The 20623-nt window shown below is 38.3% G+C and overlaps 1 protein-coding gene across 1 annotated transcript in view; it reads right to left on the bottom strand.

Annotated features, from left to right (window-relative positions):
* The window catches only part of dner (delta/notch-like EGF repeat containing), a 32852-nt gene extending 23074 nt beyond the window's left edge, over positions 1-9778 (bottom strand). The window contains exon 1 of the mRNA XM_084124318.1: positions 9377-9778. Coding sequence (XP_083980444.1) covers positions 9377-9619 — 243 coding nt within the window. The 5' untranslated portion in view covers positions 9620-9778. The remainder of the gene's footprint in view (positions 1-9376) is intronic.
* Between the last annotated feature and the right edge of the window lie 10845 nt (positions 9779-20623).

The following is a 20623-nucleotide window of genomic DNA, read 5'->3' as shown; positions in this document are numbered from 1 at the left end:
TATTCTGTCATAATTAGCTAAAGTTGATAGTATTTCTTTGTTACTGAAAGCTTGACTAAGTGATCCAACTCTGCCATGTCCTCTATCAGTAAGCTATGCAATGAACACTGATCGAATGCGTTATTCTCTAAATTTCATTTCGACTTTTTTTCTCGAAACACAGACTTTATTCTTGAAATTTAATGAGTTTATTCTCAAGATTGTATTCCGAGTTTTTTTTCTCGAAATTTAACGAGTTTTTTCTCGAAACACAGACTTTATTCTCGAAATGTAATGAGTTTATTCTCAAGATTGTATTTCGACTTTTTTCTCGAAATTAAGAGAGCAAAGATATGGAGGCAGTAGACCCAAAATGTATTTATAAATAAACAGGTACCAATGTTTACATCTGCGTATTGATAATGACGATCAACCAACTCTGTTGTACAGATCACAGTGGTGAGTATTGTATTTACAATTGAGTATAAACCTAAGTGCACAATGATACAATGTATCCAAAGAGCTTAAAAGTTTAGTGGTTGCCGAGTTATACAAAATATCAGCATAATCAATGACTGGCATAAAAGTGGATGAGACTAGTCTCCTGTTTGCTTCAAATGAAAAACAGGATTTATTTCTATAATGAAATCCCAGCTTTATTTTTAATTTAGTCCTTAATTGATTAACATGGGATTTAAAAGATAAGGAATCATCAAATATAAAACCGAGATATTTATATTCTGTCACTACCTCTATTATATTACCATGTAAGGATTTAAGTGATAGTTAATTTGCCACTTGTTTCTTTGATCATGAAAATAGCATTACTTTAGTTTTGGTCTCGTTCAAAGTCAGGTTTAGATCACGAAGGCGTTATTGCACAACATCAAAAGCACACTGAAGAAAAGACACAGCTTGGTGTAATTTGGGTGCACTACAATAAATCACAGTGTCATCTGCATAAAAATGAAAATTGACATATTTTTTATAATAATTTTTAATACTTAATACTATACTAATATTGAGATCAAGATTATTAATATAAATGATAAAAAGTAAAGGCCCCAGAACGGACCCCTGAGGAACACCCCTCATAATCTTTAAAGGTGCGGATGAATGACCTTCCACTGTGTTCTGTCCAATAAATAGCTTTCAAACCAATATGTGCAAAAACCACGTGAAAATAAGTCTTTAGTAATCAATAATCTGTGTAAAAAGGAACAAACTTGTTGGTGTTTTTCTGCCACTAATGTTCATTTTAGTAGTGTTCATTTTCACTTGTGTTCATGAAAACTGCAGTGAATTGTACGTATTGGTATTTTTTTGGAGATTTGCAAACATGTAGGTTGAAATGCATCAACTGATAACAATTATGGTGTAAATATAGTATAACTAAGCCATTTTAGACGGCAGAACACATGAGACATTTTGTGCTTCTTCACATCTGTCCCTTGAGCTAAAGAACTTTCCTGGCAATGACTGAGGCCCATCTGAAGTGCTCTACAGGACTTCCCCTGCACATGTTAGAGGGTCTCCTTGATCTCATCAGTGACAATCACGGTTTCATGTCAGTCCACTGATTAAAAAAACTATGCGGACATCTGAATTCTTAATGCGACTTATTTTGTGTGTTAAATTGCTGTTGTAGCTGAATCTGCACTGTCACTGTTCATCGTGTCCACTTGAGCTTTGACACATGCAACAGTAGATTCATTACCTTTTTATTGTGTATAAGTGCATATGTAATGTTTCTTTTAAAGATACATATCTATCTTTTTAAGTTTATGTATGGTCTGAAGACTGGTGGCTTTTAGAGTTAAGTGATAATGTATTGATTTTTTTTTTTTTTTTTTTTTACTAACATGAAATGATATGTTTGTGTTCAGAACAAATTCTCTGATTCGTTTTAAAAATGATGCTGGGCTACTTCTATTGGGTTATTGTTTTATTTACTTTATCAAAACCAATACATTATCACTCACCTCCTAAAACCACCAGTACTCAGACCATTATAACACTAACTCATTACAATAAAAATTAATACGAACTGACAGAATGAGGTATCCTTTTTTCTGCCTTTTTCTGTCAGTGTTTGGCATGGTAATGGATATGACAATGTTGATACTGTATGTCTGGTCTTGGCAGAATAGATCTTCTACACTCATATGAAATTCAAAATAAGCATTTGATACAAAGCCTTGAACAAGCAAAACATGCATTTCTCTATATGAAAACCAATAAGATATTTTACCAATACAATACCAATAAGATATTGTGTGGGACATACACTGTACAATCTGGGTTGTAAAGACGTGATTAGTCTACAGATGGAGGAAAGGACCAGGAGGACTACAATGACAATAAAAAAAGAGTAGAGCTGCTGAAAAGGAAGAAAGGAAGTAGAAATAGTGTGGGGAGAAGAAAGGGTCATGGATGAGAAAAAATACCTTCAAAGTGAGAAGAAATAGATGAAGCATTTCCAGTATCAACAATCTCTCTCAATCCCCACCTCAAGATATCTCACTAGACCTGCTCTCACAGACATCAATACATCCCTGACCTTTGGCTTCTTCCATCTGATTTTACCAGACAGCCTCCTCTAGTGAAGAGCTGTGAGCTTTCAAACCCAAGACGTCGACCACTTGAGCTTATGTTTATTCTATAGAGACAATATTTCATTTTTAAAAAGTATTTGAGCCTGCCTCTCAAAACCCCAAAAGGTTATACTCTTCAGCTCTCAGCAAAGGCCTCCTCCACTTAGTCTCTTTCCCTATTTTTAAAGGTCACATTGCAACCAAATCATGCTGAAACCTCTCCTTAGACTTGAAAAACAACTCACGATCGCAAGCTCGAAAAGACCAAGCTTGTCTTCCTCAATAGGATATAATAAAAATTACTGAAATGTATTATTTAAAAATATCAGGTATTCATATTGTAATTTAAAATGGGAAGTTTTAGGAATTTGAGTTATATGAATTGCAGGAAAAAATATTTCTATGATATAAGAAAAAATAAAAACGAATGTTGATTTTAAACCTTTTTTACTTAGATTATCATATTAATTTTATATATTAAAAATGCACATTTTTAACTTTTTATCTTGGATTGAATTTTTATGTAGGCCTAATTTATGGTTTTGCAACTTCTATGATATAAATAAAACAAAATTGTACAAAATAAATCTCAAATTCATGTTGATTTTTAAATTTGATTTTCACTTAAATTATTGTTAAATATTGTTTATTACAAATTACGTATTGAGAAAAATACAAAGTGTCTTCACAAGACTTTTTAAATGTAATTTTGTGTCAATTTATGATTCTGCACGTTTCTATGTAAAATTGTACAAATTTCAAATTTATGCAGATTTTTTTACTTTTCACTTCGATCATGTTAAAAATTGTTTATTACAAATTATATATTATGAAAAGTTCACATTTTTGTTCATTTTGCGTATACTAGGATGGAAATGGTGCAAATCAATTTGTTGCTCACATGTGGCATAGATTCAATGTTTTCAAAGCAGTGTCATCACAAAACATCTTAAGAGAAATGTCGAAGTGAGGTTGGAGTGTCTTGCACATGTGATATTTATTGCTGACCTGGACAACATGGCATTTTCTCACATGCATAATAAAAAATCCACTCAAAAACAAAAGCACAGACACACACACACTCATTCTTGTACATCTATCTTTATGAGGACATTCATTGACACAATGCAATCTCTAGCCGCTTACCCTAACCTTACCCATCACAACTAAGTGCCTAACCCGAACCCTTACCCTAAACTTACCCTTAACCTCATTATAACCTTATCCCTAAAACCAAGTCTTGACCCTCAAACAGGCCTTTAAAGGCTCTCAGAAAGTGTAGGACTGGTCAAAATGTCCTCACTTTACTCTCTTTGTCCTCACTCCAATGCTCTAAATCTCAAACTGGTCCTCACATAGATAGTTGTACAAGTACACACACACACACACACACACACACTTGATAGCCCACTGTCATCCGACTATTAATAGAGAAAGACAGTGTTTCTGACAGTTCATCCCTCACCATTCAGTTGTGTAATGACTATAAATGAATGAATTCTCCAGCTTTCTTTGAGAAAATAAATTGTTTTAATTAATGGAAGTGTCTTTCACACAATGTTCACACTCATACAGTTTGAATATCATCAAAATTCAGGTATGAAATGGAAATCAAGTGTGATTGGCTGATGGCCACTGAACATCGGCCTGAATGAATAACCGGCCTGCAGAAGGAGGACGTCAGGCCATTAAAAGAGAAATACAAATACATGGAGTTGCATCAGAAAAAGATTGTTTACAGCAACATGGGCTCCAAATGATTTACGTTTGCTTACATTAAAGGTCGAACGAAATGATATTCAAGTCATTATTGCTATCTGAAGCAGAAGTGGAAAATATTTTCTCAGGGGTTTTAATGGAGCGGTTTACGCAGTTCTTCTTAGTTACATGTGTGGATCAGAAGACATGTTTTGTCAAACGTCATGGCAAAATAATACACATGCATTTAAAGCCAGACATCACTGGCGATGCCATTTATTAATGCAGCACTCTCTGAAAGGCAGGTAGAAGGGAGCAGATGTGCCACCAAATAACCAGCTACATCATCAAACCAGTAGTTTTTATTCTGGGGAGCAAAACTTATAATTCAAGCATGACTGAGAAATTATCAAAAAACGTTCCTCAAAAGCCTGAAGTATCATACTTGATTCTCACATTTTAACATGGCTGTCTAAAAAATTATGCAAACCCAAGTTGTTTCAGTCCATTACATGTCCATCTTGAAATATTAATGACAATATAAAAGCAATTCTTATATTTACTTTATAGAAATCAGTAAAGACATGAACCATAACCTGAAGGGGGACTTTTTTTTTTTTCTTCAAAAAAGCCTTTTACTAGCTAAAAACTATCTGTATGAACTAAATTATGCACTATCAAACAGAGGGCAGAAGGCGTGTAGTAGATTGTGTACAACTAGTTTTTCAGCAAAGTTTTTATTATTGATAATTTAGATGCCTTCACATATCAAATTTGATACAGTAGGTTAAATATTAACTATTATTTTTATGTCCCCTAGTGCTCTGTCAACTTACTGTTCTCCTGAATGCCTCTCTCTATGTACTTTGAGCCTTTGATGTCCTCCAAAATATCTATCTTTAGTTCCCCTTTTGCTCCTTTTTTTCTACCCTTACATCTTCTTTAATGAGGCTCACACTCTCACAGAGCTGTTAATCTGGCAACACTGCTAAACACACTGGTCACAGATTGCTATATTTCAATCTACATTTTTTAAGATGAAAGCTTTGCAGAAACAATGGTCAGTCAAGCTCTCTCTTTAATATTAATGAATTCCCTATCGCAGCTTTAACAAGCTGAAATCAAAGCAAAAAGACCAAAGAGGAGAGAAGAAAATCACGACGACCCTGAAAATTAGCATCCCTTGTGATATGACCAGTAATCAGATCTATGGTTTCTAAGTATGCATCCAGCTACTGTAGTAAATAAGTGACTGTGTGCATAAAGTGCATGCAAAAACACATATTTTCCATCACACACCAACCTAGCTTTTAAAGACGAGTTTTCAGAAAGGACACGTGACTCTTGCACAACCTCTCTGCGTCAGCCGCTGCACTACACCTGAGACCGAGGTGACGTGAGATCCTCAAGGGCACTGCTAACTTATATCAAATCATTCCAGTTCATCTCATTATTCATCAAAACAGTCCAGTCACGTCAGCAGCAGTTAATGTGTAAAGTGTGGGATAAAGGCTGTCTCATTACAGGGTGACTGAGGTACACCAGCCTTGCCTGGAGAAATGGAACACTGAGTGACATCACAATGACTTCAGGCCTCTTCGACCAATCACGGTTAATCTTGCCAGTGCCATACACCAATCACGCAGCAGCATCCGTTGGGGAGATGTAAATGAGCAGTATGACGTCGCAGGACACAGGTTTAGGTTGAGGAAAGGACAGGGCGCACTGATGCCTGTCTCACCATGCATCTTAAGAGTAGACAAAGACAAGATCGGCATGCAAACACAAATGAGACACAACCGCACATAATTTCATTACCTTATGAGTGCCACCTGTTGTTCAGTGCGTATGCATGTGCACACAGCTCTTAGATCTCTTGGATCCTGTAAAGCTTTGCAGTGATTTAGGTCAGAGGCCGTAATTGTGTCTAGCTGTGTCTAGCTATAACATTCAGGCTTTGTTCCCATTAGTGCATTAACTCTGATGTGCGTCTACAGCCAATAAACAACAAATCTCTTGCTAATACTTTAAAACAAAGGCCCTCACCCTTTCCTTAAAAGGGTATTTCACCGCTGGCAAAATGGGCATTCAATAAAACTTGGCTGCCTATGCAGTAACCTGACTAAACAGAGAAAAAAGGCTGTTGTCTTCACTTTTGCCTAATAAGCAGGACAACTTCAACATCCATAATGCACTGGGCATGTTGCGTCCAAGGCCACTCACACCAGTCAGCTATGGATATGCTTGACCAGTCAAATACCACCTTGCTTTAGTAGGAAATGCTTCTTAGCAAACATTTAGTTATAATGGTGTAGAATTGTATTTTTCCCGGGTGCAAGAATTCAAAGAGCAAAGTTTAGTGGGAGAGAGTTACTTTGGGTTTCAGTGAAGGATCCAGCACGCTGTAGGCAGTGGGTTAAAGGCAGTAAAGAATTGTAAATATGGAGAGAAGATTGTGACGGAGAATCTGAAAAAACAGTGTTTGTAGTCAGCATTTCAAACTGGATGACAACAAACAGTGTTTTATGCCAAATGGAGAGGAAAAAACGGAAAGAAACAAGTTGCTCTGTCAGTTCCACCCGAAGGAAACACAGTCGCGTTCAGGTAATGAAAGCTGTTGACATAAGCCGCGTTTCCACCGCAGGAACTTTCCCCCAGGAACTATAGGGGCTTTGGGGTGGTACTCGGTGTGTTTACACCGCAGGAATCAGGGTCTAAATGAAGTTCCGGGTAAATATTTCCCCCTCCGAAAGTCCCTGCTCGCGAGGTAGTACTTTTTCAAAGTTCAGGAACTTTCAGGGGTCGGACTTGGGCGCTGAAAATGCTGATTGGTTGAGTTCATGCCGCATTTTGATTGGTTGACGCCACACAGCATTTTATTCAACCACCATCTGTTGCGGTGGAGTTTAAAAAATACGACAGATGGACCGACGACGAGGTTCAGGCTTTATTAAAGCTATGGTCTACGATATCAAAGATTGTTCATTATTAATAACCTCGTTTAGATGCTGGTTATGGTTCTACAGTACAATCCTAACAATATGAAGAGAAAAAAGAATGAAAACTGCTCTCATCCAATCCCCCGCTCCACGTGGCGCTCGCGTCTCCACCCCACCGCACCCCACCCCGCCCCCCTCCTGCGACATGAAATTTCGCGGGCAAGCAGCTGACAGTCTATGGTAGCTAGCAAAGTAGCATCAGCTCAGCAATGGAGAAAAAACAAACCGAAAAAACCAACGCTGACACGGCTGACTTTTTGTTGAGCAGGTAAGCATTTATTTATACTTTTATGGTGTGAGGTGTTACATAAATAGCTTTTTATCAGTCTGACAACATGCTTATGCTGCCGGTCGGCATTGGAATGTTAGCCGTTTAGCATCGCCTATCACGGGTCAAAGTAATTATATTTCTTGAAGTGCTTGAAGTGCTTGAATATATTTCAGTAGGCCTAGCGGGTTTCTGTTCGAGCCGATCGGAATTTGAACAAGATGCGCTGTTTACTACCGGTGATCACAGCTTGACTGAGTGACGTTGTTCAGGTCGTTTCCCGGTGGGAGGGACCAGGTAGCACAGAGGGGAGGGGGGTGTGTGTGGAGGGGCGGGATGAGTTTTTTAAAACTTCCCAACCGTCTCAGGCTTTCTCGACCGATTTTCAACATCGTAGACTACAGCTTTAAGCTTAAATTCAGAGGATGAAATCCAGTGGGAACTGTAAAGTCGCGCACAGTCCTACGTCACCAGACTATTTGCCTAATCTTCATGGTACTTTAGATTGCGGTGGAAACGCAGCTATAGTGTTCAATTTTTACCATAATGCTTTTTAAGAGGAGACAAAGTAAAATAAAAAGTTCAGTGCTAAACCTTCTTTAACAATAACCGTTTTGTTAATAACCCTCTGTCGATCCGACTGTCGGTGGGCGGGGACACAAAAATACAGAAGTACAATCTGTATTTTTCACAAAAGCCCTGGAGTTGTCAAATAAATGTGAATATCTCGGTAACACGGAGAATGAGTAAACATTTACATATACTACCAACATTGTAACAATACAAATCAGGTTTGAAAATTGGCAAAGTTACACTCTAAGGCCATTTAAGTACCTTAAAGGAACTTAAATAGTACGTATATAAAATTGAATATACTGTATATAGTATCATTGATAAACTAATAGAGTTTGTTAATATTTATAATTAGGTTTTATTTAATATTTTCTGTTTTTAGTTTAATTTGGATTTTAGATTTATTTTGTTTTTTTCATTTACATTAATTAAAAAAAGTCTATATAATATTTAATATTTTTTATTTATTGGTTTTAGTTAATTTAAATGAGTTATATTAGTCCTTCAGCTTAAACTAATTGAAAACAAGAAATCGGAAACTAGCTAAATTAAAATAAGTTTAAGTTTTTTAAATTGTATTTTATTTCAAGTAACGGAATTGTTTTTTAATGGTTTTAGTTAACAATAATAACCCTAATATTGATATAATTTAAATGATGATATATTACAATAATAGGCCTAATAATTCTTCTATCTACTTATAAAGAAAATTTTATTCATAAAATATATATTACACTGTATCTCATTGGAAAACACTTTATTTTTTGTTTTAAGCATAAAACTAACAACATTTAGAGATTTTTTAAGTATATATTTTACTGTAAAACAAGAGATGTATTGGGTAAAAATCTTGCATCACCCATCACAGAAAGGCTCAGTGTCCTGTAGTGGTTTGTTATAAAACAGAATGCATGCAATGAGGTCAACGCTGCAAAGTGAATTGAAAAGGTGACAGACTGAGAATGAGTTTGCTGCCTTGGTGTAGAAACACACTGCAGACCATATCTAACTGCAAGACATAGAGTTATGGTGTGATCTTTACCTCTAACACACACACACACACACACGCACACACACGCAGCCGCCTCTCCTCTCCTGCCTATCTGTTGCCACAGCAACGCAGCACTCTCCTTCACATCACACAGACAGCACATGATCTCTTGCAGACCACTGACAGACATATATATGTCTTTATAAATGCTTCTCACACAATCTAACATGAGCAGCACACAGAGACGTCCAGTGGATGAAGTTCACACTCTCACCTCACAGTTGTGTCCAGTGAAGCCCTGGCTGCAGATGCATGTATAAGCCCAGAAGTCTGACTGCATCTGTGTGCTCGGGCTCTCCTCCATCTCTCCCACCCGACTACAGACGCCCCCATTCAGACACGGTCTGCCCTCGCAGGGGTCCGGGGACACGCTGGGGGCCTCGGTCGATGTCAGAGGGGTGCCGAATCCGCTCCTCACCTCGAGGATGAGGAGGAGAGGAAGTATGAAGAGCTGCATGAGAGCGGTACACAAACGTGTCTCCTTTTCCCTTCGCTGGTGTAGAGAGCAGATCAACGGATCACAGACGTTCTCTTGCGGCTGTGTGTGTGTGTGTGCGTGTGAGAGACAGACAGTTTGCTGGACTGGAGGGTCTGAGTGTGTTTGAGGACGGGAGAAAGAGGAGCAGAAGGGAGGGAACTCGTCCACAGTGACGGCATGCACACGCTCCGCCCCCCCCTCTCTCTCTCTCTCTCTCTCTCAGTGTATTTCTGCTGTGTCAGTGTAGCTGAAGCTGTGCAACAACAGTCAGACACCTACACAAGTCTCATCACTGACAGTTTCTCGCTGGATGCAATCATTATTTTCCGATAAATTATTCATATTAAAATAATACATGAATTTGTCGGTATTACTTTTTGCAATAAGGTTCCATTTGTTATCATTGGTTAATAGTTAAAGGTTGGGTAGGCAATTACACTTTTTGTTATACTGGTTGAAACTCTCTTCACATCCTGATAGCAATCAATAATAAAAGTGGTCTATATTAAACAATGTACATATATCTTCTGTGGAAGTCTCAGGAACAACATTTTTTTTCGTCCAATCATTGCATTCAGTCCGAATGCAATGATTGGATGTCCTGCCTGACTGTCAACATGTGTATTTCCATACCTCCACTCCATACCTGCTCGTCATCAGCGCGTTCACTGAGGCGAAGCATAGTTGGAGACAGACGTCTCAGCTGCGTGGCGTGTCCATTTTTATTTCGGCTCCCATGTTAACAGGTTAGAGCTTGCACAATGCCTGCGTGACACACGCGTCTCAGGCGCGAGCCGCGCGGAAAACGCGTGCATGCTAGAAATTGAACCGACGCCTATTTTTCACGCGACACGCAAGCGTCTTGGAAGCGTTTCCATGCAAAATTGAATAGGAAAAGATGTTTACATGTCATTTTGACACGAATACATATTAATAAATGTCATTTTGATGTTTAAAAGTGTCTAGCTTTTGACATAAATGCAAATATAAATGTAATTTAAAAAAATATTATCGATTTTCAAATACTGCACCTGTCAATACAGAACGAAATATTATGTAGCCTATTTTGCCGTTAACACTGCCGACGTTGTCTTTACTGCTATATATTTATGTTTAACATGAAGTATAGGCCTTCCACAAATCTCTCCCCATATGTCAAATATATCACCAATGAGGCTTATCATATCACCTAGCAGCAGCAGCAGCGCCGCGTCAGACACGTTTCTGGTGTGCAAAGACATGGAAAACGCCACGCAGCTGACACGCAACAGAAACGCCACACTCACGCCACGCAGCCAGTGTGTCACCAGCCTTACAGTTCCTCCTGAACCAAAACAACGAGCTTATGCTGCGTTCATACCATGTCGAAGAAAGCCCACGTCACACCTCTCTTCATCAGTTTGCAATGGCTGCCAATAGCCGCTCGCATCAAATTCAAGGCACTGATGTTTGCCTATAAAGACCTCCACTGGGTCTGCACTAAGATACCTAAACTCACTAGTTCAGACTTATGCGCCCTCCAGAAGCTTGCGTTCTGCAAGCGAACGACGCCTCGTGGTGCTATCCCAAAGAGGCACGAAATCACTCTCACAGACCTTTTCCTGGACGGTGGAATGACCTGCCTAACTCAACCCGAGCTGCTGGGTCTTTAGCTAGCTTTATTACTAGCAATTACCTTTTCTATTTGTTTTGTTTTTCTGATTAAAAAAAAGAAAAGAAAAAACCTTGCTATGTGTTCTATAGACTAACTGAGACTTGTATACTGTTGCCCTCTTGCTGGTCTGATTGCTTCTATTGCTCTCCTCATTTGTAAGTCGCTTTGGATAAAAGCGTCTGCTAAATGATTAAATGTAAATGTAAATGTCGTAACTGTAATTACGAGATGGCAACCCGTGACTTTCTAACCGGAGCTGTTCACGTCCTCAGACTCAGATTTATGCATTTGTCAGCACTATCAACGCTGAAATGAATCTGCAGCAGTCAGGTGGTGCAAGTCAGCGCTCTGTAAGTTGTTTATGTTCATTATTATTGTAATGTTATGTGCTTTTGACACATGAGGTAATTTAACGCCGTCTCTTATTACGCTTTGCAGACTCTGCTATGAGAGATCATGTGGTTTGGAGGAGGCGTGGCTTTGGAGACGCTCTGAAGGGAGGGTGGGATCTAATGCTTTCAAAGCTAGCTTGCTATTGCTAGCCTCTCTGAAATTGCTTACCCTGCCTTCAAGAATGAAAAAATACTTCTAAAGCATTTAGTGATATGTGACTTAAAGGATTAGTTCACCCCAAAAATGAAAATTTCCTAATAATTTACTCACCCCAATGCCATCCAAGATATCCATGTCTTTCTTTCCTCAGTGGGAGAGAAATTATGTTTTTTGAGGAAAACATTTCTGGATTTTTCTTCTAACAATGGACTTCATTGGTTACCATTGTTTTTAAGTCCAAATCAATGCAGTTTCAAAAGTCTTTGAAGTGTTTAAACGGGCTGTACGCGATCACAGCTGAAGAAGAGGTTGTTATCTACTTGTTCATTTTCAAAAAAATAAAATAATTTATAGACTTTTTACCTTCAATAGTTCGGATTGAGTAACAATGGTAACCAATGAAGTCCATTGTTATAAGAAAAATCCAGAAATGTTTTTCTCAAAAAACATAATTTCTCTCCCACTGAGGAAAGAAAGACATGGATATCTTGGATGGCATTGGGGTGAGTAAATTATTAGGAAATTTTAATTTTTGGGTGAACTAATCCTTTAATGTTAATTTCAACTTTTGATTTTAATTTCATTAATAAAATCAAAAATACTTATTAATATCATTTAATGGACCCAAGTTAACTTGAGCTAAAAATGAACAGTTGTGATGCAGGCTGATTGATGCTATGTCCTGACTGGTGCACGATACTTTAAAAAGCATGTCATCTCTTCCTCTAGAGAGATCTTGTGTTCTGAGCAGAGAGTTTTAGATTATATAGTGCAGAGGGAGAGAGAGAGAGAGAGAGAGAGAGAGAGAGAGAGAGAGTGTGTATGTGTGTGTGTGTGTGCGTGTGTGTGTGAGAGAGAGAGAAAGAGAGAGAGAGTGTGTGTGTGTGAGTGTGTGTGTGAGAGAGAGAGAGAGAGAGAGAGAGAGAGAGAGAGAGAGAGAGAGAGAGAGAGAGAGAGAGAGAGAGAGAGAGAGAGAGAGAGAGAGAGAGAGAGAGATTTGTCCACTGGCTGCCCAATTGGATTTAGGGAAATAGTTCTACCATCAACGAAACTAAGAAGTGTGACTCAGGGCAGAGAGTCAGGGGGAATGCTGACATGGTATAGAGCACAACTCATAGACTCAATCAAAACTATACAAATCGGAACATTTTACATTTGGTTAAAAATCCAAAGAGACATCATCGCCACAGACTGTCACATATTCTAGTGTGCTATATACCTCCCCCCAGCTGAGTCTCCCTATTACAGTGAAGAAACCTTCTCCATCCTGCAAGAGGAGATTAGCCATTTCCAGACCAAAGGGAATGTGTTAATGTGTGGCGATTTAAATGCCAGAACTGGAAACGAACCAGACTTTGTCAACATACAGGGAGACAAGTATATTACAAACACCAGCCACCCTCTGCCCTCATACCACGTCAGAAATAATTATGACCAATTCACAAACAGAAGTGGGAAAAGTCTACTTGAGCTCTGTCGATCACTGGGCCTGTATATAGTGAACGGTCGCATACGGGGAGACTCTTTTGGTTGTTATACCTTTAATTCTTTCCTGGGCAACAGTACTGTAGATTATTTCATCACAGACATTGACCCAGTGCATCTCAGAGCATTCACAGTCAGTCCTCAAACACCTCTGTCAGACCACTGTACAATTACACTATATTTAAGACGAACTCATAACAATGAATCACACAGACAGCCCTCCCATTTACTGAAACTGCAACAGCCCTACAAGTGGACAAAAAACAGCACAGAAAATTATCAAAATGCAATAGAAAGCCAAACAATCAAATTATTATTAGACAAATTTATAATTAACGCATATTCACAAAATAAATTAGGCATAAATCTGGCACTATGTGACATTACCAACATATTCCACCAAACAGCATCCATGTGCAATTTGAAAAATAAATCATCAAAAAGGAAACCAATAAACACCAACAAAATGTGGTTTGACAGTGAGTGCAAACATATCCGAACAACTGTACGAAATCTCTCAAATCAAAAACACAGAGATCCTGACAATGAAGAACTCCGCCATCAATATCATGAAGCTCTTAGACTGTACAAACAAATAAACACACAGAACAATTATTTCAAGCAATGGAGGAGTCAATAAATACCAGTAACTTCTGGAACAATTGGAACACTCTCTATAGACCACAACAGGAAGAATTGGCCATTCAAAACGGGAACATATGGAGGACACACTTTGAAAATCTGTACAAAACAACTGAAACAAATCCTGCTCGAAATGAATTAAAAAAACAAATTAGAAATCCTGCAAGAAAAAATTAAAGACAATCAGAACCCCCTAGATTTCCCAATCACAGTGAATGAGCTTACAGAGAGACTACATGCTTTAAAACCCAACAAGGCATGTGGCATTGTTGGAATATTAAACAAAATGATCAAATACACCAATGACAAATTCAAAACCGCAATAATCAAATTATTCAACATAGTTTTGAGTGTAGGATATTTCCCCGACTCCTGGAACCAAGGCCTGATTACACCAATCTTTAAACAAGGAGACAAATATGAGCCAAACAATTACAGAGACATATGTGTCAATAGCAACCTGGGGAAAATATTCTGTTTGATTATTAATGTAAGATTTCAGAACTTTCTCAAAACCCACAAAATTCTGGACAAAAGTCAAATTGGTTTTCTGCCCAAACACAGAACATCTGACCACATCTACACCCTCCACACCATCATCGATAAACATGTATACCAAAATAAATCCAAAGTCTTTGCTATCACAGCATTAGATCGGACTATTTCACTAGATTCCAACAACTAGAACCAAATTTTATGGCATTACCAAATTCAGAAAAATTAAATCATATTTTGGGAGAGAACTCTAGCTCAATCACAACAGCAGCAAAGTATGTAACAGCCTGCCACAAACTACGAGAGTCAGCCAGTGGACAAAACTAAAGTCAGAATCATTCTTATCTTGTCTGAATGTTGGTACAAATGTACAAAGGTGTTGTTATTTTTATTTATTTTTCTTGTTTTCTTGTTTATATAAATGTATTTATGCAATTGTTAACTGATTGATGTGTTTACTGACTGATTTATTGACTTTATTGGTTATTTGTTCATTGCTTATGTAATGGCCAATGCTTTGGCAATACTGTACAAGTCATGCCAATAAAGCTCATTTGAATTGAATTGAATTGAGAGAGAGAGAGAGAGAGAGGGAGAGAGAGGGAGAGAGAGGGAGAGAGAGGGAGAGAGAGCGTTAGGAGACTTTGAATGAGGTAATAGTGTTAGAGAATGAGTATTGGTTGTTTGAATTGAATATTGTTTGTATCTGAGGAACTTTGTTGGTGTATTTGACTCCTCTGCCTGTTTTCTGAAGCTGATTTTGGACTGCCCTTTTAATTTTGTTTGCCTGGCTTTGTAAATATATTGTGAATATTGAGAATTTGGGAAAGTAAGGAGTCTGACGCCACTTTTGTTTATTGTAAACTGGTTGATCTCTGTTTTTGGTTCGGGAGTAAGGTTTGTACATTGTATTTTTCTTTTCTTTTCTTTTTGGCTTAGGGTTTAGGAAAGAGGTTTTAAAATAAAGTTTTGATTGTTATTTTTGGCCCGGTCAGCTCCTGAATCAAGAGTCCCAAATTAAGACAATAAATTCATCATTGTTCCAAATTCATTCATGTTGCACCCTTTTCCCTAGACGGGGCGTAACAGTTAACAAAGATTAATAAAGTACAGTAACAAATGTATTGCTCATTGTTAGTTGACTTTAATGCATTAAATAATGATATTTAATGGGACCTTATTCTGAAGTGTTACCATTTTTCCTAAATAAATGAAACTTAAAATCAATTGTTTAAATTTAGTCATTACGAAAAATGGATATTAGTTTTGAGATTAGCTAAAAATGACATTAAACAGTGTTATTAAATTATTAGTGGTTTTGAAGATTAATTTAAGGTGAGTGTTAAACAACTGCAAAGACAATCTAAATGTTAAAATAGACTCTAAAAATTAGCAAGTACAATTAAATATTCAATTTTGATTTAAGTTATTTTAGTGTTATTAGTATTTATTAGTATTTCTATAAATATTTTGAAAGGTTTTTTTAATTGTAATATTAGTTTAATATTCAGTAATTTTGTTATTGTAACGGATTGACTCAGACAGATGGAATATAATCAAGAAAGAGTTTATTACAGTATAGCGAAATAGCGAAATCAATGGAAACAGATGGGAGATGTCAATGGAGATAAACACTGAAGAGAATGGCTTGGGAACTTTACTGTAGGCCTAATATGGACGATGCAGAGTAGATGCAGGGTTCGAGACTACAGAGCTTTATATACATGTTGCTGCTGATTGGACGGCAGTTCTGACACACCCAACAAACAAGAGAAAACGTATCTCAAACCCCGTTGCACACCGGTGCACGCCGTTTCCAGGAAACATGACGTTCAACCCGGAAACCGTAGCAAAACGTTGCGCACCGTTTTGAACTTGAACGTGCCCCTGGTCTTGAGGCAGGATCATGACAGACCCATGTTTTAAGGCCCCGCCCCCTTGTTATCCTCGTTTAGTCATCATTGCTTTACCCTTGTCACCTGTTTCCCTCATTAGTTTCTCCCTATTTAATCCCCTTGTGTTTGCTGTCCTGTGCCGGTTCATTGTCATTCACTGTGTGAAACAATCCGTGAGTAACCTGTTGAAAGTCTTATCTAGAAAGAAGAGTTTGATCCTGTCTTAGTTGTTAGTTTTTTTGTCTGAGTCTTAGTCTAGTCTTGTCAGTCCAAATTAGTCTATCCTGTCTTGTTTTGCCCCCTCTTGGGTTTTGTTTTCCTGTTTATTCTGTCTAGTTGTATCAATAAACTGTGTATATTGCATACTGTCTGCATTTAGGTTCATCTCCTCCGCATCACCATAACAGTACAGGTAATCAGTCTTACTCAAACACGAGACCAACTCTGAGGCTCGAGGTGTGTGCGTAAGTATGTGCGTGGTGATGATCTTGAGAGGTAGGCTATCAGGTGTGCGTGATTAATACCCTGGGGATGGTGCTCTCTGTGATTGGCTGGTGACAGAGCCTGGCGTGTTACAGTTATGTGCTTTTGTCATTTTTATTAGTTTTTTTAGTGCTGTCAAATAGATAAATCACATCTAACATAAAAGTTTGTAAATATATATACACATTCACATACACATATTATATTTTTACAAAGTTTTATGTTAGATGCGATTAATCGTGATTAAAGGCATACTATGCAGTTTCCGTTTTTGTCAAACAGTGACCCCTAGAGTCGCTGTGGAGTACTTAACGTAAGTGTTTAACGTTACTGTCGTAAATACCACTCACGCAGAGCCGTCGTTTTCTTTTCCTTGACTCTTCCGACCGCGCTTTCTTCGTCGACTCTGCCATGATTCACGTCTGAAATGTGTGCTACTGTCTTCCACAGAGTCTGCTTCATATGTTGTTGATGTGTGTGACGTCGTGATTCTCACGAGATTTGGCGGGGCGCCAACTCTCAAAACGGCGTCGTTTACCACCAAAATGACTTCGAAGCTGTTATATTAAGGTACAAATCTTGCATAGTGTGCCTTTAATTGATTTGACACCACTTTTTTTTTTTACATTTCTGTTTAACTTTCATTCATATTTATTTCAGTTTTAGATCATTTTAGAACATACTCATTTTATTGCAGTTATTTGCCAAGGCAACATTTCTACTTTTCTAAGTTTTTCTATCTAATGTTTATATTTGATTTAATTTCAGCGTCATTTCAATAAACAAAAACGATGTTTAAATGTTCAGAGATTACAGCTACTGATGAATCATAAACATCTCTAATATCAGACAACATGTGGTTTGTTGAGGAGAGGTGTGCTATTACAGTATATTTGTAATTGATCAGACTTGGTTGAGTGAACAGTTTCCACCTGATGGACGATACAATGAGTGAAAAAAATCCCACACATTCCCAATGAAAGAGCAACCAAAGTCATATATCTTGAGGTCAGGCTCTTTTGACACCCGGAAAACAGTAGTATCGCAATTGCAGCGCACTGGAAATGATCTTGGCAAGGATACATTTCTCGTTTCTATCAATAAGCAACTTAATTATAAGTCCTCAGCAGAAATGCACAGAGCATCCAATATATTCCCCAAGCAATCTATCGTCCAACATCATCTTTGCCCTTTCAACAGTTCAATTACAGTGAATGTCAATTATGAGAATCATACATGAGACCGAAGGACCTTTCCAAACAGCATCCACAAAAGGATGAGCTGTGAGCGTTTAGTGTTTTTATGGCACAGCGCTGCTCCTCTTCAACTGCTCCTCCTGCTGGTTACCATGGCAACAACCACACAGCCAGTCCCAAAGCTGTAGGTGGAGACACACTGTACCGCACTTACCATCTCAGCAAACTCAGAAACGCCCTTTTACTTATAAAGGGTATTGAGAGATATTTTGAGAAATGTCTCAGTGTTGTTGTTTTTTTCAGTGGTTACCAAAATTGGTCAATAACATTCTTCAAGATATGACCAAATGGATTGAGTAAATTATGACGGAATTTTCTTTATTGGCTGAACTAACCCTTTAGAGCAGTTGTTCACTTCAGAATTAAAATTTCCTGATAACTTTCTCACTCCCACGTCATCCAAGATGTTCTTGTCTTTCTTTCTTCAGTCGAAAAGAAATTAAGGTTTTTGAGGAAAACATTCCAGTATTTTTCTCCATATAGTGGAATTCAACGGGAACCAATGGATTGAAGGTCCAAATTGCAGTTTCAGTGCAGCTTCAAAGGCTCTACACGATCCCAACCGAGGAATAAGGGTCTTGTTTAGCCAAACGATCTGTCATTTTCACACACAAAAAAAGAAAAATGTATATACTTTTTAACCACAAATGCTGGTCTTGCACCATAGACAGTAAAAGAAATGGACACAGCGACCTCATAGACTTCAATGGAGAAAAGTGAAGTCAATTAGAAGCACTTACTTCCTGATGGCTGAGATACTTTACGACGTAGATGTGACGTGAGCAACCTGTCTGTCTTCTAGCTGTGCCAAGAGAAATCTGAATCATTCCCTTCCGAAACTTGCAGAGACGGAGAGTGTGAGTAGGAGGTGTCCACGAGCTAGGAGCAACTTTTGCTAAGTATTCTGATTAATTATTTTGTCATTTTGCCTCCACGTCCCCCCGATTGCCCGCGAGCTTCTCCTCCTGTCCATACGGTAATCTCTCTACTGTGCGACAGAGAGTCGCGTGGCTATGACGCAATCGTTAGCCTATTTTTACAAAAACTGCTTCTACGGAGCCATAACGTAAGATACAAGGTAATGGAGCCTTTTATACATTTTTGCGTTTCTTTAGAAATAAATAATGGACAAATGGAGTCTTTAAACGCCTCAGATGTAAAGATGTTAAAGTGACGCCAAAATGAATGGGAGTCAATGGGATGCTAACAGCAGGTGATGGTCTGCTAATCAATGGCGGCCCCCGGGGAAGCTTCGGTTTCCGGCTGATGGATTACCCCCTTGTCTTGCACTAGCTCTGCGATGCGCTACGCATTACATTATCATGTTGGAAAGGTCACACGTGATGTAGGTGGAAGTACCGACCCAGTGTTTACAAAGCGAACGTGCAAAGACTAAGTCAAACACCCATTACAAAAAAAAGGTAAAACAATGATGTCGGACGATTTTTAAGTTGGTGGAGGAAATGAGATGGAGTTTTTCGTCCTACCTTTTCCTGTCACATTGACCTTTCCAACGTGATTACGTCCCGCGTGAAGTCGTGGACGTGCATCGCAGAACTATAGTGCAAGACGAGCATTTGTAGTTAAAAAATATATAAATGTTTTTTTTTTTGTTTTTTTTTAGAAAATGACTGATCATTTCACTAGATAAGACCCTTATTCCTCATTTACTAGGGAATAACCTTACCGATACTAGTGTTTTCTGGGTGTCAAAAGAGCCCGACCTCAAGATACATGGCTTTGGTTGCTTTTTCATTGGAAATGTGTGGGATTTTTTTTCACTCATTGTATTGTCCATCAGGTGGAAACGGTGCAACCCATTGGTCCCCGTTGAAGTCCACTATATGGAGAAAAATCCTGTAATGTTTTCCTCAAAAACCTACCTTTCTTCTTTCCGACTGAAGAAAGGAAGACATGAACATCTTGGATGACATGGGGGTGATCGGTTATCAGGAAATTTTAATTCTGGAGTGAACTAGTCCTTTAAGACATGTATTTTAACTTCTGTGCTGATTATGCAGGAGAAACATACAGACAACGGCGCCTCCTCCTGGTCACAGATAGCAGGACACCATGATTTGTTCCCATTCAGAGAAAATAATAGAAGTACATCATCCACCCCTTCCAACTGAATAGAGAAATGACACACATGAGCCAAGAGAAAGTGATTTACGTGCTTCTGCAACAGGCTGAAGGCTATTTTGGGAGAGATTGTGACCGATGGAAAGACGGATGGCCTTCAGATGCTGGTTCTTGTGCAGAATATTTTCTTAACATCAGAAAGATGAGGTAATTTGACATCACTAATCATCCAGTTTCTGTGTCCACTCAAAACATTTTCCAAATAACGGCTGAAATGCCAATTATAAATGGCAGAATATGGCACGAACCCCACATCCAAACACACAACCTCTTTCAACAGTATAAAAATATTTCAAGTGTTTTTCCAAAACCTGTGAGTCACATTCTGTGGTATGCGAATGCATGTGTAATTTCGTTAAATGCGTTTCCACATGCCTGT

This window comes from Abramis brama, assembly GCF_963993115.1.
Source record: "Abramis brama genome assembly, chromosome: 9".
Lineage (NCBI taxonomy): Eukaryota > Metazoa > Chordata > Actinopteri > Cypriniformes > Leuciscidae > Abramis > Abramis brama.
The sequence above is the reverse complement of the archived record's forward strand: the minus strand, read 5'-3'. Positions and strand labels throughout refer to the sequence as shown.